Genomic DNA, 27396 nt, shown 5'->3' on the forward strand with positions numbered 1-27396 from the left:
GGCATCGCCACCGGCAATAAAGCATGAGAATGAGAAGAACAAAGGTGGCCAGCAGTGTGTGTGTGCGATCGGTGTTGTGTTATTAGGATCCTCTCTGGCCCTGGGTTTGGTTTCTAGGGGCTTTATGGCCACACTACTTCTCCCTCGATGCCTCACAGATGAAAGCACACATGTCCTGCAGAGGCAAACTACACAAAATCTTCGTACTAACTTTATAGGTTTCTGCAGGTTTCCCTCGACACACATAGGAGAGGAGCGGGGATATCACTATGGATGCATCTCCTAGTTCTGACCACCAGGGCTAGATGATGGGATTTAGAAGACTTTTTTTGAATGCTAGTAATGTAATGTGCAAGAACAATATTAACCCAATTCTTTTTTTATCTCACTGTAAATCCGAGACCCTACTTACTGCTTAATTGCATACTAATACATAGCCGCTCAATGATAAACAATTTGAATTGCGATAGATGTACAGACACTATGTATTAAACACAGAGTATTAATTTAGTTCAGGAAACTGGTCAAACTGATTTTTGTCACATATGCAGAGGCTGTGATTAAAGCGAGGCTGTGACAAAATGTTGCTTTTTTTCCACACCTATAGCTTCCTCTCTATCCAAAAACAAAGACGCTTCAAAGTTTACTAGCCTGGGCCGACACCAGAAAGTGGGAGGGGGAGGGTTACAGCGTACATTGTTTGGTTGCACAGATATTCTTCAGAAAATAAACGTATTTACGAATGGCATTTTTAAAAAAAGACAACTCTTAAAATGTCTACAGGTCTCAGTCAGTCTACTACACAGGTTTGATTTTTAAACCTTTAGAGACACTTTGTCTTTAGCGGACATTAATGTCTTGGCAGGACGTTTTATCAAGTTGAATTGACCAGGGCCGGCCAATTCTGGGCAAATAGGAGTAATGACAAGAGGTAGATGATGCATTTGAGCTATCAGACTCTTCTGATTCAGGGAATAACAGTCAACCATCTCCCGTTTGTTGTGTCTCCACTGGTCAGCCTGTTTCCCATAGAGATCAACGTAAAACACAGCTCCAGGTCACTGCCCCCAGCAACAGGAACGATCCTCCAGACCCATTGGGAGCAGATAGAACTGAAAAGCCCCGTTCTCCTGGATCTGAGCACGTTAAGACTGTAGTGGTGGATCTAAAGTCTGATTTGACTTTCTACTGACATCACTTATTTATTCAGAAGGGTGTAAGATCAAATCCAACCTACTGCCATTGCTGCTGTATTATGATCAATCTCTAAATCAATCTGATTTCTTTTCAATCTGACATCGCACTTTGGAGCCATTCGTTCTTGATTGGATACACACTGCGGGGGTTATGGCGTCGTTAAAAGGGGTAAATATTATTTCGTCAACTTACCGGCAAGACATAGCAGGACCTGGCACCAGCTCAGCACGGCCCTGCAGTGGGGAGCCCGGCCCCCAGCCAGGCCTCTCCTTTGTCAGGGTGTGAGGTCATCGCTAGGACAGAGGGACTGACACACAGTCGGTTGTCATCGAGTCATGCGCTGCTGCCGCGTGCCGTCGTCAGGGTCCTGGTGTCAGTGTTGTTTATCCCCGTCTCCTCCTGCTGATGAATGTGGTGCTACGGCCTCTCCTCTCTCTGCTGTCTGAAGATAAGAGATCTGGGATTCTTTCTTTTCTCCCCTCCCTGTAATTTACTCCAATCTTCTAAATTACCCTGGTTCATCTTGGGCTGAGAGGCGGTCTGACTTCCTGTCCAACTCCCTCCGGGCCTTTTATAAATGTAACATGGATTTATCCTTTTATTTTCATTGAAATTAAGTTATTATTTGAAATCAGAAAAAATTGTTTACTCTAGCCATTTTTGTTTATTAAATAGCTTTGTTTAAAGCTCATTCTCTTTTGGTACATACCACAAGTCCTAACATTTGTTTTGCAATTAAATGGACGCATGCTATTAGCTTATGAAACAGTTTGTTTTATTTTTATTGTAGTCCTTAAAAACGTACATCAACAATAAAAACAACAAGGTGGTGACCATAATAATAATAATAATAATAATAATAATATTCAAATATGTAAAACAAAAGTACAGACGGTAAGAAAATTTAATTAACTTAAGATTGCCATCGTTTTCAACGTTGTCCTATGTACCTATCTCCGACCTGTTCCAGGTCCTTCTGCAGAAGTCATAAGACAGGGGGGGGTTAGGGTTACCCTCACGAATAACTCTGTGGTACAATTAGGAATGTCAAGGTGCTGTTTGGGGGTGGGGTCGGGGGGGGGGCGTGTCCCAAGTGGAAGAGAGAGCCTATCACAAGCCAAAAACACCTGAGCGGAAAGGTAGTACGAATAACTCTGTGGTACAGTCAGGAATGTACCACATTCCTAATGCATGGGGAGGTGAAACGTCACGCGGATGAACACGGTAACAACATCCTCTCGTCTCTCTCAGCGGTGCCGTGGGCAGCAGCACATACAAAACACGCAACATATGACTGTTTGTATTTAGTGGAGGGTGGCGCTGTGATTTGCCAACAGTCCAAGAGTCTTGAGGTTAAAGTTCAATTGAGGTGTAGTCCAAACTGAAACGGGCGTATCTCCATGTGACTCTAGAATCAACCTCCCCTTGTTAGACTCCCCGAGAACTGTGCCAGTCCTCAGGGACGGGGTGGTCCGCAGTAGAGATGCACGTGAGGATGCCCAACTATCTTTAGAAACGCACGCACACACACACACGCACACACACAGCACAGGCTGAGCCTGAAGGAACTCAAAACAAAAGCCGAAATTGTCAACATAAAAAAGAAATAAGCATCACGGATCCCTTGTTTTCCTCGATATTCCAAAATGTACCCCAAAGCACCGATACTCCTAATATATAAATGCTGTCATCTAGCAATTTTTTCCATGTTTATAATACATATTTACAACATTTGACCCTGCTGAGACGACATAAGTGAACTGGCCCAAAGACAGTGTTCAGGTTTTCGAGGTTTTGAATGGGTGTTTCTAGTACAGAGAGATGGGCCGTTTGGCCTTAGTAATACATAAATTAGTCGTTAAGAGAACCCATTCTTACGCTCTACCCTTGTTCTATGGTTCCAGTTATTTCAAAGTAAGAGCGGGCAGTGCAGTCCTAGTCAAGAGACGGGGGGGGTGTTGGAGGGGGGGTCAGGCTGCCTAGAGGGGCAGGGGGGCAGTGATTTCACCGCTACACTAGCCAATAGGGTCGCAGACAGACAGTTTAGGTGTGGGAGAGGGGTGGGGAAGAGTTCTCCGGTTCAGCGTGGCACCTGCATTGGCTGCGGGCTCTGCATTTGGTTCTGCCCCTGGACCTCAGGCCCCCGGCTGGCCAATCGGCTCAGGATGTTCCTCTCGGACATCTGGAGGCGCACAGCAACGGGCGGTATCCGGGCGATGGTCGCCGGGAGACGTGTGACGTCAGCCTTCATGTCGCTGAGCAGCTCCTCCAGCTGCTTCAAAACTGAAAGAACGCAGAGGAACATATGTGAAACCCATCGTCGCATTGGCTTGGTCGGAGCAGCGGCATGCTTATACCGTGATTGGTCCTCACCTTTGTGCAGCACTGCGTTGGCGGGCTTGTTCCCCGACATGGACTCCTTGCTGAGGTGCTGGTGGGACTCGGCCAGACACTCCACCTCGCTGAAGCGCGTGTTGAGCGCCATGGAGGGGTGGGCGGGGTCCTCGGACATGTTGAGGTAGGCGGCCCGCCGCAGTTGCTCCTCGATCACCAGTGCCTGCTCCAGCAGCTGGGACCAGAGAAGAGGAACCGCCATTCATGGAGGGTCAGGGAGAAGGGAGGACCGCAGGGACACACGGGCGGTTATGCGACGTAATAACCAAATGAGCTATTTTGTTAGAATTTGCTTAAAGCCTCGTAACACAATGACATCATTGTATAACGGCACATAAAGCATCATGATAGGCCACAAGTGATCGGGGAACAAGCGGTTACTTCTATGTAAGGGAAAAGTCTATTTATGGGACTTTAGAGCCATAAAAGACCAATTCCTGACCCAATACCACCGGGTCTTTATTTGGTGGGCTTGACTGGAACCAGAAAGGAGGGAGAACATAAATGTCAGGTAAGGAAGAGGTAACTCCTAGCAACAGACAGAGTGACAGGCGGAGACCCACCTTGAACCTGCGCGCCAGGAACTTGTTCTTGATCTCCAGGAAGTTGCCCCGGCTCATTTCCCCTTTGAAGGGCTCATTCAGGATTGCGTACTTGACGTCGTTCTGCACGTCCTGCCAGCGGGCGTAGCCGTGTCTGGGGAACGCTGGGGTCAAGGGTCGTGACATCCACAGCTCAAGCACTTCTGTCTTAGGGGGCTCTACTATGTGTGGCCGCAAGGTGAGAGGACGCTAGCAGACCAACATATCGGCCACTGACGAACACAAGCCAAAATCAATTTGTTGATTTTATACAAATGGTTGCAACAGTACAGCACAGATCATTTATCTGTGCATGCGTGTGGATCTAAACCCGCTTCAGTGTTGTGTGTTGAGGAGAGGGACATGAGGAAACGGTCGAACGCCGCCTCCTTACATTGCCTCTGCAAGGATACTGTATGATGCCCGCCAGCAACCAGTAGTCATGGCGACGGTGCCAGATCTCAAAGGTCTTCTTGGTGACGGTGGCGGCCCGCTCCTCGTTCTGCCAGAGAGAGTGGAGCTCTGCAACGACACACAGGAAGTAGGGACGACATCAGTATGACAGCCAAGGCTATACTCCTTCTTTTTATATACCGGTACCCACACACACACACACACACACACACACACACGCACACACACCTGTGAATCCTCCGTCAGCGATGTTGAACATGAAGCGCTGCTTGGTGGCCTTCTTCTTCTCCTCGCTGACGTTGACGAGCGCGGTGGCTGTGGTGGCAGTGGCGGCTGTGGCGGCGGCGGCGGCGGCGGCGGCTCCTTCCTTGGTGCTCTCTCCGTTCTGCAGCTTGCCAGACTCCTCCGTCTTCACCCCTTCCTTCAGATCCCTCAGCTCTGAGGGGGGAGAGGGGGGAGGAGGGGAGAGTGCGTGAGCCAGTTTGTCTGGATGTGTGTGGGGATCTGGGATCCAGTCCTACTATGTCACAGCAAAGCTTCTTGGGGAAGGCAGCGCAGAGCCTTGGACAGGGGTTCAATTCTGTAAAGGGCGGAGGTACTCCTTGTTTCCTGTTGCCATCCATTCCATCAAATGGATGAAGCCGCCAGAAGGAGGTTTTAATACGTTTATTTTTTACAATGTTCATTCTCTACACAGCGTTCGTGGTTGAATACTGCTGGCCGAGCTCTGGTTCCCGATACACTCTTGTAGATGGTCGACTACAGTAATGTGTAGCCAGGGAAAGTGAAATGCTCCGTTTACCTAGGCCTGAGCTCACCTTAGATATTAATCTTAAGGCTTAAGGGAAAGGTTGTCATATCCATTTGCATACACTCTTACACCAACACACACACACACACACACACACACACACACACACACACACACACACACACACACACACACACACACACACACACACACACACACACACACACACACACACACACACACACACACACACACACACACACACACACACACCTTTCTTCTCCTCTGTAGGGGGACTGGTGTCCATCTTGTCGTCTTTGCTGTCTGGCGCTGAAACAGGAGAACCAGGGTTAACCTCACAGAGAAGAACCCCAGAGTCCTCGCCTCCACCCAGAACCTCAGGCACTCTCACCTTTACTCTTTGCGTCCTCCGGCCCCCCGCTGCCCTCTGAACCTTCCCCCTTGACCTCCATGGGCACGTCCTTCTCAGCCGCCTCAGAAGGCTTCTCCTTGTCGTCCTTCTCCTTGGCGGTGTCTCCTTCTCCCTCCTTCTCCTCGTCTGTGCGGGCGCCTCCTGCCTCCTCTTTATCCTCCTTCACGGCCGCCGGGTCTCCCTCCTCGTCCTTCTTCTCTGAGCCCGGAGACTTCTCCACGTCGTCGGGAATCTCGATGATCTGCAAGGGGCCGTCATTTCATTGGTATAGTCATTTCCGTGTATTTAGGCATTAGTCATAATTTCCGTGTTTTATATTATACATTATTTGTGTACGATTGAGCACTACGTTTGTGTTGCGGGGGATGAGGCTCTGTACCTCAGGATCCTCTGCTTTGCAGGCTGCTTTTTTCTCCTCTCCCTCCTTCTTCATCTCTGAGTCCTTGTCATCCAGTTTAGTCAAATCCTCTGTCAGGACAGGAGGAATTGAGTGTGTGTGTTGTGTGTGTTGAACGGTGTGTATGTTGAGCTGAGTGACTGAGTGCATGCCTGCCTGCTTGTGTGTGCGTGCGTGTGTACCTGGGGCGGGGGTGTTGGGCTGTGTGTCTGCGGGGGTCCCAGTAGAAGGGGTCTTGGGGTCCTCCCCAGCTGCCAGGGCTGCGGCCCTCTTGTGCTCCTCCACTTCGGCCATCCAGGGCATGGACCACTGGCCGTTGACGTGCTCAAACTCCTGCACCTGGGGGCCAGATCACCACACATCAGGAGCCACACGGGCCATGGAGGGGAATGGAGGACTGTCTGCATGGAAGGCTTTAATGGAAACACCTTTTCTTTATTTTTGACACATAAAAGTCATGTTCGGCTGACCAAAATAAACAACATAAACAATGTCTTCAAAATGGCCTTCACTATTTTAGATTACGTTAACAATAAAAATGTCTGTTCATACTATATGTTATCATTTCTAAACAAACCGTGTATATATATATGTATAACTAAATCCTCCTCCCTCAACAACCACCTACCTTCTTCCTGATGAGCGACATCACCCCGATGCGAGTGAGGACGTGTTGCCGTGACAACCCCTCGCGTGGGACGCCGTCGGCGAAGGTCTCCGCTCCGTCGGCGCCCGGCTCACAGAGATGCCGCATGAAGAGCGACACGTACGCTCTGAGGAGAGGAACGCCACTAGCCAATCAGAGACAAGCACAGGAAACACTTGGGACCAATGAACCAATCAGACACAAACACAGAAAACACTGTGGGACCTATGAACCAATCAGACACAAACCCCCCCGAAGAATAAAGTTGGGTCCTAACGAGGGGGATACATGCGGGAGGAAGAGGGCCATGAGAGCTCCACAATAGAGGGAGGGATGTATGTGCTATGTATTTACTGTTACTTTTATGCAGTTCATTCAGATTCATCTCATTTAGCAGCACGTGTTGGGGTGAGGGTGTCTTGCTCTAGGAGGCCCACAGCTAGGCGTGCGGTGGAAGTGATGGAACACCATTTGGGCTAGGGTGAGGGTCTGGGGGACTCACTTGAACTCCTTCTCAGACTTGCCCCGCAGGTCTCTGACCAGCCACTGGGTGGTGAAGGCGTCCTGGGGGGGCATGCCGTAGCGCATCACAGCGTTCAGGAAGGCCTTCCTCTGGCGGGCATTGAAGCCCAACACCTGGGGGGGGGGACAGACCGGGGTTAACTGCTAGAGCCGGTATGGGGACCCAAGAGAAATGTAGTGCCGAGCACTACTCTGGTGAATGGCACTCAAGTATACAGTAGAATGGTTTATGGTGAAAAGGAAAAACAACAAGCACGTTTCTTCCCCGAGTACCCAGAACTACTTTTCAAGGAACAGAAAGGCTACTCCAACCCGTTGTAGTGATTAGAGCTGAGGAGATTAGTCTGCGCTAAAAGCCAATGTTAACTATCCTTGTAGTACGTAAGCACATCTGTGAACTGCTATTTGCTAAACTATTTTGCACTTGGATTAAAAGTGTGTGAATCTCCATTATAATTCAATCCTCTAACTACATAGCCTAGCTTGGTGACTGGATGGAACATAAGCTTGTCTACATAGAGTGGCGAAGTCACGCCTCTTCCGGTAGGGCTCATGGGACCTATGAGATCGAAAAATATGAATGGGTGTCAATGGAGAGAAAATAATTATTTTCTGGTCCCAGTCTTTATATGCCCTGGATTACACATATGTTGTTTGTGGATTTAAATGATAATTTTTCATGCAAAGAAAACTAAAAATTTTCGTGAAGAAGTTTGATAATTTTAGGTTTTATGTGAGGCCGCTTTGTGAACTACAGCTCTTCGCTGCTCTCGACGCATATGATATACGTCACCACACCCGCCCTTGGAACTCGGCACAGAGATGGCGATCTCTCTGCCCCACTTCACCGCTTTTTCCAAGGGGAGGATAAAAGCATCGAAAGAGGTGAAAACCATTATAAGTCGGGGCACGTGCAGAGTTTCAGTTATGCCGATGGGAAGATTGTCGGTCTTCTCCACGCCAGTCGCAGGGAGCGTGACGTCACATACGAGCCGTGTAGTCTTTCTCGTTGTGTTTTCTCAACAGCCTCTATCTGAACAATTGCACAATAAACGGTCGAACTCTTTGCATGAAAAATTATCCTTTAAATCCACAAACAACATATGTGTAATCCAGGGCATATAAAGACCGGGACCAGAAAATAATTATTTTCTCTCCATTGACACCCATTCATATTTTTCGATCTCATAGGTCCCATGAGCCCTACCGGAAGAGGCGTGACTTCGCCACTCTATAGGCTTTATGTAATTCAGGGGAAAAAACATCTCCATGTTTTTCACCGGCGCCATTCATATCAAAAAAGGCCACATATGATATATATTGAAGTACAATGCTGCAGAGTCCTCCTCCAATCGGACGGGTTCAGGGATAAAAGCACCACCCCCAAAGTTCCTGTCCTTTTGGAAAGTAGGTCAGCGGCCTCACCTCGATGTTGCCGCCCACCCGGGCCAGGAGGGGGGGCAGGGGTTTGTCCCGGTCGTTCCTCAGCCCCTTGCGGTTGGGCCGCCGGGCGTTGGCTGAACACAAGGGAAGCACTCAGTGAGCCCAGGTACATGTAGAGGTCAAGGGTCAGTGGTCAACCCACGGAAGTAAAGGTCCATATCATACAATGGATGGATGGAGGTCATCTGATGCAATGACTAAATACACAACTGAATACATGTCATTTAAAAAAGTTGAGCTGTGTAATATAAGCAAACTGTGTAGAATTCCAACGAAAGAAGATCATATTTAAAGAAGATTTAATGTAAATGACACTATTTTTTATCTTTCCTGTTGTGCTCTATAAAGACACAGAGTAGAAGTAGAATAGTGCCAATATGATGATGTCTTCGTCTCGTGTTAAACCTCACCTTCAGCTCTTTCATCAAAGTCTTCATCTCCCTCCTCTGAGGCCACGGAGTAATCTGATTGGTTGTCAGACTGGTCCTCCTGCCAATCTGATCAAAGCAATGAGGGGAAGACGGAGAGGCAGACCACACGCAGGAGGGTTAAAAACATAAAATCAAGATGAAAATGAGAAAAAAATATTAAATATAATATAAAAAATAAAAAATATAAAAAGCCCTACTATCAACTACACATTTATCCAGGCGGGGGTGCTGTTTAACCGACAACTATTCTGAACAGTCTGTCCAAAATAAAATAGCTTTTGTCTGAATCAGTTGAAATCTGTTATGCCATTTAGAAGCAGAGAGGATTGGATGGAAGCACTAATAATAATAATTATAACAATGATGACAAGGCAAGACACACAGATGCAAGGTGTCACTTTGCCGTGTGTTTACAAAACGCAGAGACACTCGTCACTGCTGGGGAAACCCTCAGCATCCTGTTGTCAACTTTGACCACAATTTGTCTCAAAAATACAAAAAATACTTAATGTGTAAAGATGACAACAGAAAATGTCTTACTGTTTTTACCTCTGCCTTCTGCAAACAAGGAAAAGTGGGGGGGGAGGGGGAAGAAGAACTTAAATTTTGGTAAAAGAACAAGAAATGGATGCGCTGAATGCTTCAATGTTTTAAAAAAAAAGATAACTTGACAAAAAGACTCACGGTTTAACCAAACAGAAGAACGGAGACAGACGACTTTGTGACAAACAAACCAAAACAGACATCACACAAAGACATGCGACACACACTCACTGCTCCTCACCGCATCCTACACCAACACAACAAACACCAACAAACACACCACCAGGAGCACTAGCGGACACACACACACACACACACACACAGCGCACGCGCACATGTAGAGTAGGTAGTAAAAGTTGCTTGTTGCAATTGTTCTGTACCCCGTCTTATACCTCGGTCCTCCTGGGAGCCGTCGTTGTAGTTGACAGGCTTGCGGGTCCTCTTGCCCTTGCCCAGGTTGCGGGCCAGGTCCTCCTGCTGCTGCTCGTAGTGGTGGCGGAGGAGCTTCTCCCAGTAGTCCGGGTCCACGCTCTCCTCCTGTTTGATCACCTCCCGCTGCACCTCCTCCTCCTGGCACGCAGGGGGAAGGGAGGCGGGAGGGGGACCGAAGGGGAAATTTTGGGGACGTTTGTTGGTTTAGTTCGTCAGAGAATTAGTTTAGACAGAATGTCCATGAATGTAACATCTAAGACATGGGAAAGTTGATTATTCAAATGAAATAAACATTTGTTTGGTTCACACTAAAGATTTAAGCATTGGGGGTGTGTACAGAGGCTGGCCCCAGTTACTGAGTCTTGGTGGGGGGGGGGGGGGGGGGACGACATACCTCATCCTCCTCGTCCTTCACCACATACTGAGCCACCTTGAAGGAGCTCAGGTACTCGTTCATGCTCTGGATCTCCGTGTCCTCCGAGGCCACCGTCTGGTCGCGGTCCAGCAGCCGGTCGATGGCCCTGTCATCGTAGTGGATCACGCTGCTGTCGTCCTCCTTGCTGTCCCCTGCAGCGGAGGAGAGGCACGTGGAATACAAGATGGAGGGGCGTGAGTGGCCATGCTCCATGATGAGATCGTAGCCCAGACCTAACCCCACCAAGCACTTCATTACAATCCTGAAACTATTTAGACTCAGCCTTAGAGATACGACTGAAATGCTTAATTGAACAATCTCCCGGAATTTAACCCCATAATGTAACGATCTCTAACCTAATCCCGAACTTAACATGGACCTTGACAGAGCGCAGGTCAGCTGCAGACCCATCCACTGGTCTCTGGGGTGTGACCACAGCCTACCTTCCCCGAGCTCGTCCTTGAACAGCTCCTCCGTCCCAAACTTGAGGATGTCGTCCAGCTCCTGCTTGGACATGGAGCCCGTCTTGGAGCCCAGGCCGGGCCGCACCACCAGGTGGGTCAGCATCATCTTCTTCTTAGCCACCTGGGGAGCAGCACCACACAGGCTTTGAATGTGATGCGCTGTGAAGCAATGTCGGGTACAGTCGGCTTGGATTTGTATACAGCCCTGAATGACAGCTACAGCCTCAAAGGGCTTCACAGAACACATTGTGCAGCACCCCCCCTGAACCAAGGGTAAAGAAGGTCCACCTCAGTCATCGAAAAGAAACCTTGGGACGGAAGACAGAACGAGTAATCCCTCCATTCAGGGACGATTGGGAGTGCAACGGGTGCCATGATGGACGGTCAAAATAGAAGCATCGCAACCCAAACAGTCTAATCACAATGACGACTTTAGAGCAAAGAGGCGATTAAGGCGCATTGTGTTCAGACGATGGTGGGCAGGCGGAGGCTCCCTCTTACCTGTGTGATCCTCTCCTCCACCGAGGCCTTTGTGACGAAGCGGTAGATCATCACCTTCTTGTTCTGGCCGATTCGGTGAGCTCTGCTGAAGGCCTGCCAGGGAGGAGCAGGACACATGGAGGTTAAGGTTCAACCCCCACGGTCCCAGGAGGGAGGGCCCAGGGAGGAAGAGATACTGGTGCCATAGATGTGTTTGGTGTTATCTATGGAGCTATGTATGTGATAATGAGGATTTGGATGGGATGTACATGATTTAGTTTTATAGTAGGATGTGTTTTGAGATCTTGTTGTGGTGCAGTAAGTGAAAGTGATGTTTGAGATTGTGAAATGAGTTACAAATCGGTGTAATGTACCTGGATGTCATTGTGAGGGTTCCAGTCGGAGTCATAGATGATGACGGTGTCGGCGGTTGCCAGGTTGATGCCCAGGCCCCCGGCCCTGGTAGACAGCAGGAACGCAAACTGGGGGGCGCCAGGAGCTGTGGGACGAGTCAAACAACAAATCAAGTTGAATGAGCCACGCATTCTGTGAATGCTGTGTTTGCCATGGAACAGACACAAAGAGAGAAAGAAATCAGAACCAAAGAAAGAGCTAGGTTTGCAAATGGAAGGATTTGTTTTCCTGATATGTCGGCGGGGCAGTGAAGAAAATGATAAGCCAAAAACAACTGTATATGAATACAAAAATAAAGAAACAATAATGTAATATCTACAATATAATGATATAAAGTGTGAAGTGTGCGTGAGTATGGGGGAGGGGGGGCAGTCAGAAGGCAGCGGCGAGGCTCTTAAGAAGATGATACCCATAGGCTGTGCTCACCGTTGAAGCGGTCGATGGCCTCCTGCCTCATGCCCCCGGTCACCCCCCCGTCGATCCTCTCGTACTTGTAGCCCTCGTTCTCCAGGAAGTCCTCGAGCAGGTCCAGCATCTTGGTCATCTGGGAGAAGACCAGCACGCGGTGGCCGCCCACCTTCAGCTTCTTCATCATCTTGTGGAGCAGCAGCAGCTTCCCCGAGGACTTGGTCAGCGCCCCGCCCTCATACATGCCGTTGGGCAGCTTGGGCGCCTCCTGGGGGAGGGAGGCCATGGGAAGGTCCCCGATGTCACCGGTTAATGTTGGCGGTGTTGAGTCTGAGCCAATCGTCTATGAAGTGGCCACCGACCACCGTGGCTCTGAACACTTCAAAGACGGTTTGCTGACACTGAGTCTTAGCAAGCCGTCTAGTGTCGCTTTATAAGCTTTATCTAATGGTCAGCGCAAGCGATACTTCTGTTTGCTTATACCACTATATAATGTTTAGAAACCCTAACTAATAACAGTGGTCAGCGTTTTCAAACACAAAGAAGGTTTTAACCAATGTCATCAACTAAAAAATCTCAAAAATATCTGAAAGTCGAAGCATTTACTGCAATGAGTTAACTGTCGTCTTCTCAACCAATACATTCGCACAACTTGACCCAATATATAAAGATTCCAGTCAGGAATAGGTTGCGAGGCGTTACCATGGCAGCGGTGGGGAAGAGGTAGGGGTGATTGCAGCACTTCTTGAGGTCCATCACCACGTTGAGGAGGGACACCTGGTTCCCGCCCCCGCGGGTGTTCAGCGCCTCAAAGTTACGTGTCAGGATGAACTTGTAGTATTTCCTGGTAAACAAGAAAAAGATACAGATTTCAGTTCCTGAATGTTAGTCAGCCTGAAAGCGTCTTCAAGATTCAGACTATCCGCTTACTAAGAACTGACCTCCTCAATCATAAATATTTACAATTTATCTTACAACATTCCCTTTTATATTTTATCTACTGCCAACTCAGGGCCATTACAATACAATGGTCAATAAACCTTTGTTTAATCATAAATGGTGCGTCTCAATCTCATGATATTATCAGGGAGAAAAGGTTCCCAGATTGTCTTTCCCCCGTGTGTTGACTCTGCGCCCGTGTGTGGAGCCCCCTGGCCTCTCTCCTCCCTCACTTACTTCTGCATGGGGCTGAGCTCCACTCTGACGATGAGCTCCGTCTTGGAGGGCATGTGTTTGAAGACGTCGGCCTTCAGCCTCCTCAGCATGTGGGGGCCCAGCATGTCGTGGAGCTTCTTGATCTGGTCCTCTTTGGCGATGTCCGCAAACTCCTCCAGGAAACCCTCCAGATTGCTGCAGGCACAAAGCAAATAAACAACATCCGGTCAATAATGGTTGTTTTATGGGCTGAAGGTTCCTTTACAAGTACAGATCATATGGGGATGAAGGGCTTTGGAGGAGATTTAAAGAAATAAATAAAGTAGATAAGAACATAAGGAAGGAACAGAGGAAGAATACAAGTAGAGAAGAACGTAAGAAAAAAAGGAATGAATCAAGGACTAAATGGATAGGAAGGAACTGTTTATTCATTTATTATTTATTATTTTGAGGACCTCACAAGAAGAGGAATGCAGTTCACAGGATGGATGCATTTTGACCGCCACTTCTGAACACCCAGGCCCAAGCCTGGGGGTCCGGGCCCAGATGTGCAAACGACTCACTTGAACCTCTCGGGGGTGAGGAAGTTCAGTAGGTGGAACAGCTCCTCCAGGTTGTTCTGCAGAGGGGTCCCCGTCAGCAGCAGCTTGTGTTGCAGGGGGTAGTTGTTGAGGATCCGGAAGAACTGACGGACAACAGGGTTCAGGAGTTACTACCACCAGTGGAGCTTCGCTAAAGGCTATAAGAAGGTTTTGTTTCAAACTTAAACCCTGTTGACACTGTTGTATGTTTTCCATTCATAAAGGATATCCTTATGTGGACTTTGATAACCATATTACCACAAATATATACATTTAGACACAAAACAACACTAAAGTTATTCAATATGCACGATTCACCCTCACTTGTGTTAGTCATGCAACAGACAAGAGCTGAACCTCAAGCTGCTAAGTGGTCTCACCTTGGACTGGTTGTTCTTGAGCCTGTGGGCCTCGTCCACCACTAGGCAGGCCCACTCGATGGAGCCAAGCACGGCCTGGTCGATGGTGATCAGCTCGTAGGAAGTCAGCAGCACGTGGAACTTCACTGGGGAGTCTTTCTGTCGGAGCACGTGAATGAAGACCAGGGGGTGAGTGGATCACTGGTTGGATGAAGTCCATTATGCAGTTTGACTGCCATTCATAATAGACACACTCCTCATACAGCATAGGGAGTGCATACACTCCTTAGGATGGATGTGTTATGGCCCAGCCGTGAACCATAACGTTACGGGCTATTCTGTGAACCTGTCGGACTGGAGTGGGCGTGTCTGGCCCCTCCCCTTGGTCCCTGGATTAGCTACACACCTAGTGGGCATTGTCATCAACACACCTGCCCTCAATCTACTCATCGACCCTGCTGTGTATCAACCCCAGGTCTAAGTCCACTTGTCGCTGGATTGATGCCTGAACTGCCTGAATTGTTCCCTTACACCTGTTGGTCCAGTGCCTACTCCTAGCTTTGGTTCTCCTCTGCCAAGGATCATCCTCTTCTCCGCCTCTCAGCCCCGCGGCTCCTTCACCACCCCATGGTTATTCCCCAACCCCTCTGAACCCCCTTACCTTAAGCAGACCCTTTCCTGGATACAACCATCCCCTGCCCCTGCCTCTGGTTCTGCTTCTGGGTATCGTTCACCCGTGACAGGTTGGCCCCAATGGGGAATTGAACCCGTATCCTTGGTAGTGTCAACTCACGATTGCCAAATGCAAAATAGTGGTGCAATTATTTTTCTTTCTTTTTTAAAACTTTCTTTAAAAATGATAATAAAAAACTTAAATCAATTTTTTTATGATAAGAAGAATTACAAAATGATGACAGGTTGGCCCCAATGGGGAATTGAAACCGTATCCTTGGTAGTGTCCACTCACGATTGCCAAATACAAAATAGTGGTGGAATTCTTTTTATTTCTTTTTTAAAAAATTCTTTAAAAATTATAATAAAAAACTTAAATCCATTTTTTTATGATAAGAAGAATTACAGAATGATGAAGGATATAATTAAGTTCAGTGATTAAGTATGTTGATCCTGTATGTTGAGCCGGTTGGTCTTAGGCAAATGCCATGCTCTACCAGCTTTGAAGGATAGGACCATAACTAGTAATGGTAACAAGTGTTCCCTCCATGCCCTGGCTCCTCTCCCCCTCTCTTACCTTCATCTTGGACGCCTTCTTCCCGCCACGGATGGCGTTGTTTTCAAAGGAGAACTCGTTCTCACGAATGACGGCCCTGCTGTCCTTGTCTCCCACGTAGGTCACCACGTACATGTCCGGGGCCCACAGCTCAAACTCCCTCTCCCAGTTGATGATGGTGGACAGTGGGGCGCTCACCAGGAAGGGCCCTTTGGAGTGGCCCTAGGGCCCAGCGGGAAGGGGAAAGGAAGGTCAACAGACTGTAGCTCTTATACAACAGATGTATTGCCATCATCTTTTACTTTGGAGGAGCATGTGTCTTCCCCGCCTGTCTTTAGCTTCTTGTCCTTGGGCCTGATCCCCTCTGTAGGGGCCGGTTAGTATGCGTCTGGTGTCCGAAACCCCGCCCACTGCCACTGACTGACAGGGGAGGGCAGACAGGACATCAACACTAGCATAGAGCCAGGACATTTGACGGCCATGACGATGACTAGAAGATATTCATATTAACATTAACATTAACATTAACATTAGCAGGGAGCTATTGTGTACATGTGTATGATAACATATCACACATGCTATACAATAACGGTCTCATGGTAAGGTCATCTATGTGGGGATTAAGCCAAAGTACAGGCAATGGTTAGTGGTGTGAAATTACATGATAAAGCAAGTGAGTGAGAAATGTAAAAGAGAAAGAAACCAATAAATCAAGAACATGAAGAAACAGAATATTTCTCATCACAGCTTCCCATGGCGGTGCGCACCTCTTTGTAGAGGGAGTACAGGAAGACGGCGGTCTGCACTGTCTTTCCCAGGCCCATCTCGTCGGCCAGGATGGTGTCCGTGGCCTGCGCCCAGGAGAACCTCAGCCAGTTCAGCCCCTCCAGCTGGTAGGGGTGCAGGGTGCCCCTCGTGCTGTCCAGGTAGTCTGGCTGCCGGTCAAACTTGATGGTGGGCTGGAGAGGAGGAGATCACACCGGTTACTAAACTGTTCAGGCCAAACCAACGCGTACGCAGCACTGCATGAGAAGTAGGCCATTACCACGCAAAGGAAACCACTGTGGTGTATTACATTATTCCACAATCACCAAGTGAAAGGGGAAATGATGAATTCTTAATTAGGAAATCATGACTGCATTACTGTGTGTGTGTGTGTGTGTGTGTGTCTGTCGATGTGGACACATTGACACACACAATGAAACTTCCACTGGGTGATGTCAGTTATGTATGGGGGGTCTCTCAGAGCAACATGCTATAAAGAGGTCTTACGTCGACAACAGGGTTGGCGGGGGGCCTCTCAGCCTTCTTGACTTTAACCGCTTTCTTCAGCTTCTTACCCGGCCTGCCCTCCTCACCCACCATCAGCTCTCTGACAGAGGGATGGACAGGGTGGAAATCACACACAGATACACACATAGAAGGTCATCTGTGTGGTGCAGCCGGAACCCGGGCTTGGAGTCAAACACATGGACCTCGACAAGACCCTCCTAAGTGAGCCGAGGCATGTGCTGGTACCTGTGGTTCCAGTAGGTCTGCTTGTAGGCGTCGTACTCTGGGATGTCGGTGTCCTCGCTCTCCCAGGAGGCCTGGTCGTAGGCCAGGTCCCTCCACTTGATCAGGTAGTGGACGCTGCTCTTCTTGTCCACGCTGGTGGGACAGGGCGGCCCACGGAGAACCGGTTAATATGGAGACGTTTAATAAGCTCTGATCCAGGGGGTATTTCAAGGAATAAATAGTTGAAGAGTATCAGGTATCATTCCATATCTGAGCCAGAGGCGCTAAATAACTGTCCCTCGGCTCACTAGCAGGATTTTATTTGAAACGTACAAAAATAAATAAATTACATTATTCTGAAAAAAAAAACTTGTTTAAATACAAGTATCGTTTAATAAGAGCATAATAGTACCATAATTATGCTGCCTGAATAGAGGCTGGGAGATGTACTGATGGTTAATTCATGTGAAATATTGACTACATTTATAGTGGCCTCTGTGTATAATCACAACTAGCAGTGCTTAAACTTCTGAGAATAGTGAGGCAATACAAGGTCGAATGGTTCTCCAGAGTGTTGAACTGCGGAATAACTGAAGTACAGTGCTCTGTGCTTTTGGAGCAGCTGTGGGTCCAAACCAATAGACCCAGGAGACAGATTGCTTTACAGTTAGTAGACCAGAACCTATGAGAAGGGACTTAGATCTCACATGCAAACCATAAGAAAACAGCACGTTGTTTGACTTTCATGTACGGCTGACATAACAAGTTACGTTCGGATACCCAAAGATTTTATTGAAAGCAATATTTCCTCAACTATTTGGAAAGCATTTGGTTGCAACCACAGACCAGATGTCTTTCTTGATTCCAGGCTCTAAAAACCTTTTGTGACAGGAGAATATCACAGATACACTAGTATCTGTGACTTACAGACCACTAGTAAGTCACAGGGGTCTTAGCCTCAGGTTGGTTTTAGTCGAATAGTAAAAGGCTTTGTTTTGATAAAGAACGTGCTGAAAACTGGAAGTGAAATAAGAAACATGGCACTGCTGTGGGGGTTGTGAAAAAAGTCCCGTACCTCCATAGCAGCTTATTTTGTTTAAAGCAGTTTTTCTGAGGAAGAAGCATATGAGATATTCAACAGATATACACGTTCAGAGTAACAGCGAGGGGGAACCAAAGATGCGGTCACCAGTACGAGTCTCGTGTGTCTCGACACACGGGATACCTGCCCAGGAGACGACGGGGTGGCAACACTCCTCCTCTAAAGAGCCATTGTTTGCTCCATATTTCTACACAAAAGGTAACATTAAAAACAGCAGAAAGCAGGCAAAAAAACAACACTGTGGGGGGCGTTACAGCGCTCTACAAAGACTGCATACAATACTTCAGAAAATGACTTTTGATATGCATGGTTGAAAACGATCGCAAACACATAACGAGGAAGGCTGCTCGTTGAGATTTGTGTGTGTGTGTGTGTGTGTGTGTGTGTGTGCGTGTGGTTATTTGTGTGTGCGTTTGTATGTGCGTGTGTGTGTGTGTGTGTGTGTGTGTGTGTGTGTGTGTGTGTGTGTGTGTGTGGTGCTCACCTGTGGTTGAGGATGCGGTGCACCATGAGCCACTCCATCTTGATGCCGAAGCGGTAGTACTGCTCCTCCATGTGCACGTACAGGGGGTCCTTGTTCTTGCGCTTGCTGCTCTTGTCGTCGTCCCCCTCCCCGCCGAAGTCTGGCGGGGGCTCGTCCATGTCCGTCTTGCGCTGGTAGTTCCTGAACATCACCTGGCAGTTCAGCTCCAGCTGGGGAGGGAGGCGTAATTAACATGATGTGTGAGTGAAGGACCCGAGCTCAGTCTGTGCTGCATGTATCGTCACAACACAGAGATAAGGACGAGCGAAAAGGCAGATACAGACGAGTGCAATATAAATTCAATTAAAATCCAGAACTTTAAAGCTAAAACAGTACTTCTATTAACTGTACTACTATAAGACATGTTTTTTTTAAGCAACAGAAGGCACCTTGCTCAAGGTGCCTTCAGGTAGCCGGCCGCCATTTGGGGTTCGAACCCCAAAAGCTTTCTGCGGGGAGTCCCTTGACTATTCTGCCCAATAAAACTTTTATTCCACAACAGTGCAGACAAATAAACCTGACATTTCCTCAACAGTGTGACTGTGTGTGTGTGTGTGTGTGTGTGTGTGTGTGTGTGTGTGTGTGTGTGTGTGTGTGTGTGTGTGTGTGTGTGTGTGTGTGTGACTGTGTGTGTGTGTGTGTGTGTGTGTGTGTGTGTGTGTGTGTGTGTGTGTGTGTGTGTGTGACTGTGTGTGTGTGACTGTGTGTGTGTGTGTGTGTGTGTGTGTGTGTGTGTGTGTGTGTGTGTGTGACTGTGTGTGTGTGTGTGTGTGTGTGTGTGTGTGTGTGTGTGTGTGTGTGTGTGTGTGTGTGTGTGACTGTGTGTGTGTGTGTGTGTGTGTGTGTGTGTGTGTGTGTGTGTGTGTGTGTGACTGTGTGTGTGTGTGTGTGTGTGTGTGTGTGTGTGTGTGTGTGTGTGTGTGTGTGTGTGTGTGTGACTGTGTGTGTGTGACTGTGTGTGTGTGTGTGTGTGTGTGTGTGTGTGTGTGTGTGTGTGTGTGTGTGTGTGTGTGTGTGTGTGTGTGACTGTGTGTGTGTGTGTGTGTGTGTGTGTGTGTGTGTGTGTGTGTGTGTGTGTGTGTGTGTGTGTGACTGTGTGTGTGTGTGTGTGTGTGTGTGTGTGTGTGTGTGTGTGTGTGTGACTGTGTGTGTGTGTGTGTGTGTGTGTGTGTGTGTGTGTGTGTGTGTGTGTGTGTGTGTGTGTGTGTGTGTGTGTGTGGGCTCTCCTCCCCCCCCTACCTGGAGCTCCTGCACCCAGGAGCAGTGCCAGTAGGACATGTTGCACCACTTCACAAAGAACTCCCTCTCCCGCCGGCCCACCAGCGGCGGGGGGTCCGGCGCCTCGGCGGGCAGGTCGTCAGGGCGGGGCACCGGGGTGGGGGCCGGGACGTCCCCCCAGCGCCACGTGAGCACCTTCTGAACTTTGCCCTTCATAATGGGGCACTGTGGGGGGGAGAGAGGGAGTTAGGGGGATGAAAGGCTTCATGTCTGTGTGTCAGTCCTGAGACGTTGTGGAATAGCGAAGGGCACTCAGACGCTGATGAACGACGACGCAGACCCAGAACCAGTGCTCGATTAACATCGGGCTGCTGCCTGCCGGCGTTCATGGAACCAAGAGGGTCCGCCCACCCGCGCTAAGTGAACCGCTCGCTAGCTTTATCTCCTCCAGAGCCACACGCACAAGATGGAAACTGCGAGCCACGTGCCCTCCCCGCGCGTCACCGCACATGCCCCCGCGCACGCACGCACGCACGCGCGCGCGCACGCACGAGGCAGAGGGGCCGCGCGCCGCTGCGCAGCACTCACCGTGCAGCGGGGGCAGATCCACTCTCCGTTGGGGATCTCAGGCAGGGGGGGGTTGAGGCAGTGGATGTGGTAGGAGGAGGGGCAGGTGTCACAGCACAGCAGCTCCCCCCCGTCCTTGCACACCCTGCAGTACTCGATGTGGTGGTCATCCTCCTCCTCCACCCCCTCCTCCTCCTCCTCCTCCGGCCTCTCCTCCTCATCCTCCACCTCGCCCTCAGACAGCTCGTCTCTGGCCTCCCACTGGATCCCCTCCTTCTCCTGCAAGGCCGGGGGGGGGGGGGGGGGGGAATGGTGGGTATAGGGAGGGGGGGAGTGGTGGGTATGGGGAGGGGGGTTGGGGGGAGGGGGGGGGAGGAGAAGGGGTGGGAGGGAGAGTGGTTGCGGTAGAGTGTGCGCGTGTGTGTGGGGAGGGGGGTGAGAGTGTGGGGAGAGGGGGGGGGGGGGTTGCGGTTGTGTGTGCGGTTGTGTGTGCGGTTGTGTGTGCGGTTGTGTGTGCGGCGTGCCCGCGCGTATGGGGTGTGAGGGGAGGGGATGAGTACAGGGGGAGGGGGAGGTGGGGGAAGTGGTTGCAGTGGTTGGTGTGTGTGTGTGTGTGTGTGTGTGTATGTGTGTGCATGTGCGGTTGGGGGGGTGACAGGCAGGAAGGTATGCGTAACGGAGTGAGAGAGGAAAAAGGGAGGGGCAGGAGGGGGGACTCAAGCACACGCAGAGGGGGAGGGGTGTTGCGCGTGCGCATGTGTGCATGTGTGCATGTGTGTGGGGGGGGGCAGGGGGGGGTTGTGGTGGGTGGGGGGGGTGGAACAGATCGTGCAGTGGGGAATAGGAGGACGGGGGGGGGAGGAAGGGAGAGTGAAGGACAAAGAAATGGGGGAGAAGGACAAACGGACACCAAATTGTCAAAAATAACAATAACACGCTTTCCATTATCTTATCCGATCCCACCCAAGGCCTTGTCATCGATGAAAGGCTCGGGCCTCTTGCATGCTTACACATTCAATGCAAAGCGTTGCAATTATGTAATCTTCCTCCTAAGGCTTCCCATGTTATCTGGGGTCCGTGCCCAATCCTGTCTAACCTATAGCCCAGCAGGCTTCAGCAGGGGACCGAGGAGAAGCGAGGTGCGGGAAGGGGTTGAGATTAGGGCACTCACACAGTGTGGGCAGCTCCATTTGCCCTCGGGGGCCTTCTCCATGTCGGGGTCCAGGCAGACCATGTGGTAGGCCCTGGGACAGGTGTCACACAGGATGATCTCCCCCCCCTGCTGGCACACCTCGCAGTAGTCCTGGTGGTCCGTCTCATAGCCGTCGCCGTCCTCCGTCTCCACTGGGCGGGGGGACGCAAGGGGAGAGGGGTTAGACACCAGAGGGCGGTGGAAGACGTACTCTGGCCAATCGGGTTTCAAATAACGTTGTACCCATACAGGGCTGAGGGCGTCGGCCCCCGAGACTAAGGTACAAGCAGGTCCTACTTGATGTTTGAAAATAATCCTGATGAGTCTTTCGTCTCTGCTGCCATGCCCACCTTTCTTCTTCTTCTTGGTGCTCTTGGGCTTCTTCTTGGAGCGGCTGCTGCGGTTCGATCCGTCCGACACAGCGAAGTTGGTTTCGTCAAAGTCGCTCTCTGCTTCGGGCTCGTCCTCGTCACTCTGGCAGAGGGGAACCAGAGCCATAACCAACAGCAGTTAGACATTTATGAAGCATTACGCTGAGGTTTACGTTTGAAGGATCCTTAGTCCTTTGGTCGTGTTTCGGTTAAGTAGGAATGGCAGGCATGCGGTCTTACGGAGGAGCGCTTGCGCTTGCTGTTCAGACCCCCCAGTTTGATCTTAAGGGGGGCGACCTTCTTGGCCTTGGGTTTGGACTGAGCCTTCGCCGCGGGCTTTGACCTTTTGCGTGCGTTGGGACCTGTGTATCCGGAGGGAAACAACACACTGTTTAGACTAGTGACCCATTGTAGAAAAACAAAACAGTAGTGAAGTTCTGACATGGGAGACGACAGTTGTAAACCACCAAATACATACCTTCATACATACACCTCTATTTAGATTTAGTTCAATCTTTCTGCAACTTACGTTTTACATTTCAGTGTGTGTCTCTACTGCCACAATGTGAACACAAGAGAGGCACACATATGTGAATGTACATTACATGAAAAAAACAATCAAAAAACTAAGGGGAGAGTACGCAATGATGAGAATAGCAGCTCTCTCAATATCCCTGCTTCAGCCTTGCACTGCTTCACTAATGCCGCTTTTCCACCGCATATGTAGCTCGACTCGACACGACTCGACACGACACGACTCGACACGGTAGCAGCACGGTTCCTTTTCCACCGCAAATAGTACCTCCTGGACGTGGGCGGGGTCGGCTGCGCGAAAGGGCCGTGACGTATTTTTGTACGCGACGCAAACAACACCTACGCAACCCACACATGGACAGAACCCACGTAACAATGGAGGACATCGATGCGATGGTATTCGTGTTCGTATTATTAGCTGGCATGTTGAAGAAGTTGAAGAAGTGGAATATGTTGGCTGCGGCGCTGCTATGGCTGTTACCAGCATGGTTGCCATGTCGCTCTCGTGACTTCGTCACACTCTCTGGCCAATCAGTGGCCGGCCGTCTGCCGACGTCACCTTTTAGCATCGGCTCAGCTCGCTTGGAACCTAGAGCGAGGCGGTACTAGAAAAAGCAGCCACTTCAGGTACCAGATACCATGTTTTCGCGGTGGAAACGCAAAAAATGCGAGCTGAGTCGAGTCGAGTCGAGTCGTGTCGAGCTGGTACCATGCAGTGGAAAAGCGGCATTAGACCACATTTCCATAATCCATTTGTGAAACTGTGCCCCCCTGACCTTTGCCCTCTTTGGTCTTGGCTTTCCGGAGCGGTGGGGCGGGGGCCGCAGGAGGGGGTGGGGGTGGTGGTGGCGGTGGCGGCGGTGCCACGACCACCGGGACGGGGGAAGGAACGGGAGACGGTTCGGGCGTCGGGGCCCTCCTTGGCTCCGCCCCTCCGTCCGGCCCGGCGACCACCATGTTCTCCACCGCCGCCGCCACGTTTGCGGCCGCCAGTGTGGCGTTGGCGGTGGCACAACCCTGCAGGGGCAGCGGAACACAGGAGAGTCTCAACGCTGCCCGTACATGGGCCTGACGTGCATGTCTGGGTGAGTACACCTGCCCAACGCACGCAGGGCAGGAGGCGTTACCTTGAGCGGGTTGTTGGTGCTGAACTCGCGCCACTTGGCCATCATCAAGGTCATCATCTTAGACACGGCGATCTTGGGGTTCTTAGCGGCGATGAGCGGCCTGAACGAAAGCGTTTATGTTTTTTAATCTCTGTTCTTAAGCGTGGCATCTAGAGCACGATGTCGTCAATTACTGCGTTTGGATGACTGCATGGGTTGACAGTTTTTCTGTCACCGAGGCTAATTAATTGCACAGGTAAAGGCGTAGGTGGGAAATTCAATTAAATATGCTTCATGTCAAGTAAGTGCACAGAGAAGGCCATTGTTTTACACCTGAAAACATCTAATGAGCACATGTAATCCTTTAAGCGTTTCAGATTGAAAAGGTAAAGATTTAAAGGTTTTGCATGGCAGCAATCCATTTCCCTTAATCAAATTATCTAGTTGGCAGGATGACGCTAGTAGCCAGCAATCAACAGTAAACTCTGTACCCCTCGGTCTCTAAAGCCTAATGAAATGGATGCTTCCTTTAGAAATGCTGTGACACTGCTTTCTCACAGCAGGGGGAAATCACACTTTTAACAATGTCCAGTAGCCAAAGATAAGTAACCAAGGTTAGCTTCAAAACTCACACAAATCCAATCAAACACTTAGCCATCAACAATTCAACAACGTCCATAACATTGTGACCAACCATTCTGACAATATTGTTTTTCTACAAGATCAATGAACAGAATGTCATCTAATCTACAGTCACTGCATGCGATTATATTAGATTAGGAGCTAATGAGAAGATAGGGGCCACTCAGTCTGACCTGACGAACTGGCTGAAGGCTTTGTAGTTGGTGAGGGAGCTGTAGTCCTCCTGGGTGAACACGTGGTCGATGTCCTTCATCCCCCAGTCTTCCAGCATCTGGGTGGAGCTCTTGGGCTGAAACACAACGAGTTGGAAGAGGACTTCAGCAAACAGGCTCAGAACTCTGTCACCTTGGGTCAAAGGTTAAGACTTTCATAACCATAACATCCGCCAGCGACCTGATAGGCAGAAATGATCCAGTTATTATGCATGGAGGGAACGTGCTGTAGGTGTTAGGTTTTAGGTGGTGCTGAAAAAGCCCTCATCACTTCCAGATGGTGACATTTAGATATCTTTAAATCTATAAATACAAACAAAGCTAAATACAAAAAATAAATAGGAAAACCAAATAATAAATAAAATTCCCACCAGCGATGGCCCAATCAGAGTTAAGATTTCCATTGACTGGGATCCTCGAGGTGGGGGGGTTCCTACTCTCACCTGATTGTCATCCTCATCATCATCGTCCTCCTCTGGCTCGGGGTCCCTGCGTTTGTTCTTGGAGCTGGACGAGCCCTTCTCCGTGCCACCGCCCCCTTTCTTCTTCTCTTTGGCCGAGCTGGAGCGCTTCTTCTTCTTCCTCCCGGGAGCGTAATCGCTCCCTTCGCTCTCCGACCTCCTACCTCCTCCGTCTTCTGCGTTTCTCTCCACCGGCTCCACTCCGGTCAGGGGCTCTGGAGAGCTGACTGGCAGCTCCTGCTCCAAACGGTACAGACTGTCACTTTCAGAAACCACACCGATCCATTGCCAGAGTTCGACATTTGAGTCATCCCAACATATATTTGCAGTAGTGAATTGAGTTGCTCTTTTTTTTCTGCATGTATGGATTTTACTATGGAAATAGTTCAGGCAGTGCAATACAATCAAATCCATTTGTACAACAACTTTTTGTAATAATTTGACTCTTCCCATTCATAGAAGAGGCAGTCATAACACAGGCAATGATATCAGATCAGTTGCAGATTAGGCTAAACAAGATTAATGAGAGCAACATTCAGAAGACTACCTCTCTGACGGGTCTTTGTCTCTTGCTGCTCCTGCTCTCCCGGTTACTCTTCTTTGCTTTTTTCTTTTTCTTTGACTTGGGAAGCTCAATATCGGACAAAGCAGCAGCATCCTCCGGTTCATCATCATCTGCCGGTGACAGATACTCATACATTGCCAACAAGAAAACTCGAGCAGTCTACCTGGACACACGCGCAGCGCACAGCGGACACTGCACCAGAACACGAGCCGCCATACACTCGCACAACTTGGCAAAATGGTTGTGCACGCGTCGCACTGATCCGCGCACACACACACACACACACACACACACACACACACACACACACACACACACACACACACACACACACACACACACACACACACACACACACACACACACACACACACACACACACACACACACACACTGACAACCACACAGACACACACACAGGCACACACACACACACACACACACAAACAACCCCCCCCCCCCCCCCACACACACACACACACACAAACACGCGCACACAAGCGCGCGCGCGCACACCCACTCACACACACCCACACAAACGCACGGCACTGAGTAAATGTCAAAGGAGTGCAGGTTATAACTTGCGAGCGTAGTAACGTTTTCGGGGTTGAAAGTTTCACACGTGTTGTCGCTCCCCGAGCGGGAAAGCAGCTCGTTATACTAACGTAATAACAAGTGTATAACACAAGCACTCGCTCGCCAAGTTAGCTAACTAATCTGTCATGGCGAGTGACGGCCCGAGTGCTGGCTAGCAGGCTAGCGTTAGCAGCCCTTCGCATGAAGCCCAGCTCCACTGAGGGAGATGGACTCTTCTTCTAATGACAGCTTACCGCGGAGAAGAAGTGAGTGGTCGTCCGGGGGTCCGAAGTCCTCCCTCTCTTCCTCGCTCCCGGACATGATTTGTTTCTGTTTTAATTTTTACTGCCAAATCGAATGAATCCCTCTTTAAACCTTGCTCCGTCCGCCAGGGAGGAGGGAAAATGACGTGGGGCTGGCGGAGCACGGAGCTGGGGTGTCCGGGAAGGGAGGGGGCGGTGGGCGCTGCGAGGAGCAGGAGAAGGAGAAGCATTGGTTAATAATGATCTCGGTCATTCCTCATGATCCATATATATGGGTTAGCGTTACCTCGCCATCGGATGGTCCCCTGCGTGATCGAACAAGTTGGGTAACTAACGTTACACCATCAATTGAATGTCACTAATTGCCGTTGGCGTGGTATGAAACACTTCACACTCAATAAGGCAGGTGAGAAAACTTGTCCGTCATGAAAATTATGACTGGTTGATTCCCACTCTCCAGCTACAGTAGCCTACATCAGAGAAAACTTTGATCAATATATGCTTCAACATTAGAAACTTACTGTAGTGTTGTAGTCCCGGGTCGATGTCTGTCTTAATCGCCCTCCTTAGAATAATATAACTTTGACGTTAGCGTGTTGCACAGCTGTCAATATTCTTCATTGATTCATGAGGGTGACGCAATTGAAACCAAAATAAAATGTGAAGTGACCCAAACACGTTGCGCTGTCCCCCTTCTCTCCCCCAACCTTACAGGCAAAGCCTAGCTAACATCCTCACAAACACACAAAGGGGGCAGACATCCCATAATAATCCCCCCTCCCACACTCGTAGAACTCTGCATAGTTACCTCGCAACGACAGACCATAATACTCAGCCTGCCCCCACCCCCTCCACCACAATCGCACGCACGCACGTACA

The 27396-nt window shown here is 49.6% G+C and overlaps 1 protein-coding gene across 8 annotated transcripts; it reads right to left on the reverse strand.

Annotated features, from left to right (window-relative positions):
* Positions 1-1950: 1950 nt before the first annotated feature.
* On the reverse strand, positions 1951-27342 carry chd4b (chromodomain helicase DNA binding protein 4b). Of its 8 annotated transcripts, none has more exons than XM_060065021.1 (41): positions 27039-27325; positions 26509-26719; positions 25661-25788; positions 25096-25350; positions 24614-24729; positions 23820-23919; positions 23469-23709; positions 22399-22520; positions 22138-22261; positions 21767-21939; positions 20617-20874; positions 20050-20253; positions 18772-18980; positions 17207-17338; positions 16961-17060; positions 16456-16647; positions 15710-15910; positions 14482-14619; positions 14084-14205; positions 13542-13715; positions 13068-13209; positions 12384-12633; positions 11918-12042; positions 11565-11657; positions 11043-11184; positions 10579-10751; positions 10145-10322; positions 9750-9767; positions 9189-9275; positions 8761-8852; positions 7316-7449; positions 6796-6958; positions 6350-6506; positions 6150-6238; positions 5750-6011; positions 5611-5667; positions 4815-5024; positions 4586-4694; positions 4155-4287; positions 3571-3766; positions 1951-3480 (listed from the first exon to the last, which is right to left on the reverse strand). In XM_060065021.1, the coding sequence occupies exons 2-41, from the start codon at positions 26573-26575 to the stop codon at positions 3278-3280; spliced, it is 6069 nt and encodes a 2022-aa protein (XP_059921004.1). In that variant the 5' UTR covers positions 26576-26719; positions 27039-27325; the 3' UTR covers positions 1951-3277. The 8 variants fall into 8 exon arrangements, 7 of the variants coding, with proteins under 7 accessions (XP_059921004.1, XP_059921003.1, XP_059921006.1 ...); XM_060065020.1 differs by having other exon boundaries at positions 10133-10322; XM_060065023.1 differs by having other exon boundaries at positions 6796-6940; positions 10133-10322; positions 27039-27322.
* Positions 27343-27396: the final 54 nt, after the last annotated feature.

This window comes from Gadus macrocephalus, chromosome 11 (assembly GCF_031168955.1).
Source record: "Gadus macrocephalus chromosome 11, ASM3116895v1".
Lineage (NCBI taxonomy): Eukaryota > Metazoa > Chordata > Actinopteri > Gadiformes > Gadidae > Gadus > Gadus macrocephalus.

What these genes read in the sequence shown, in the direction of transcription:
- chd4b (XM_060065020.1), bottom strand. Translation starts at nt 26,575, where the DNA reads ATGTCCGGGAGCGAGGAAGAGAGGGAGGACTTCGGACCCCCGGACGAC. An exon ending in CCACTCACTTCTTCTCCGCG is followed by an intron (nt 25,789 to 26,508) that starts GTAAGCTGTCAT and finishes TGTCACCGGCAG; the next exon opens with ATGATGATGAACCGGAGGAT. An exon ending in CAAGGACGAGCTCGGGGAAG is followed by an intron (nt 10,752 to 11,042) that starts GTAGGCTGTGGT and finishes CCTCCGCTGCAG; the next exon opens with GGGACAGCAAGGAGGACGAC.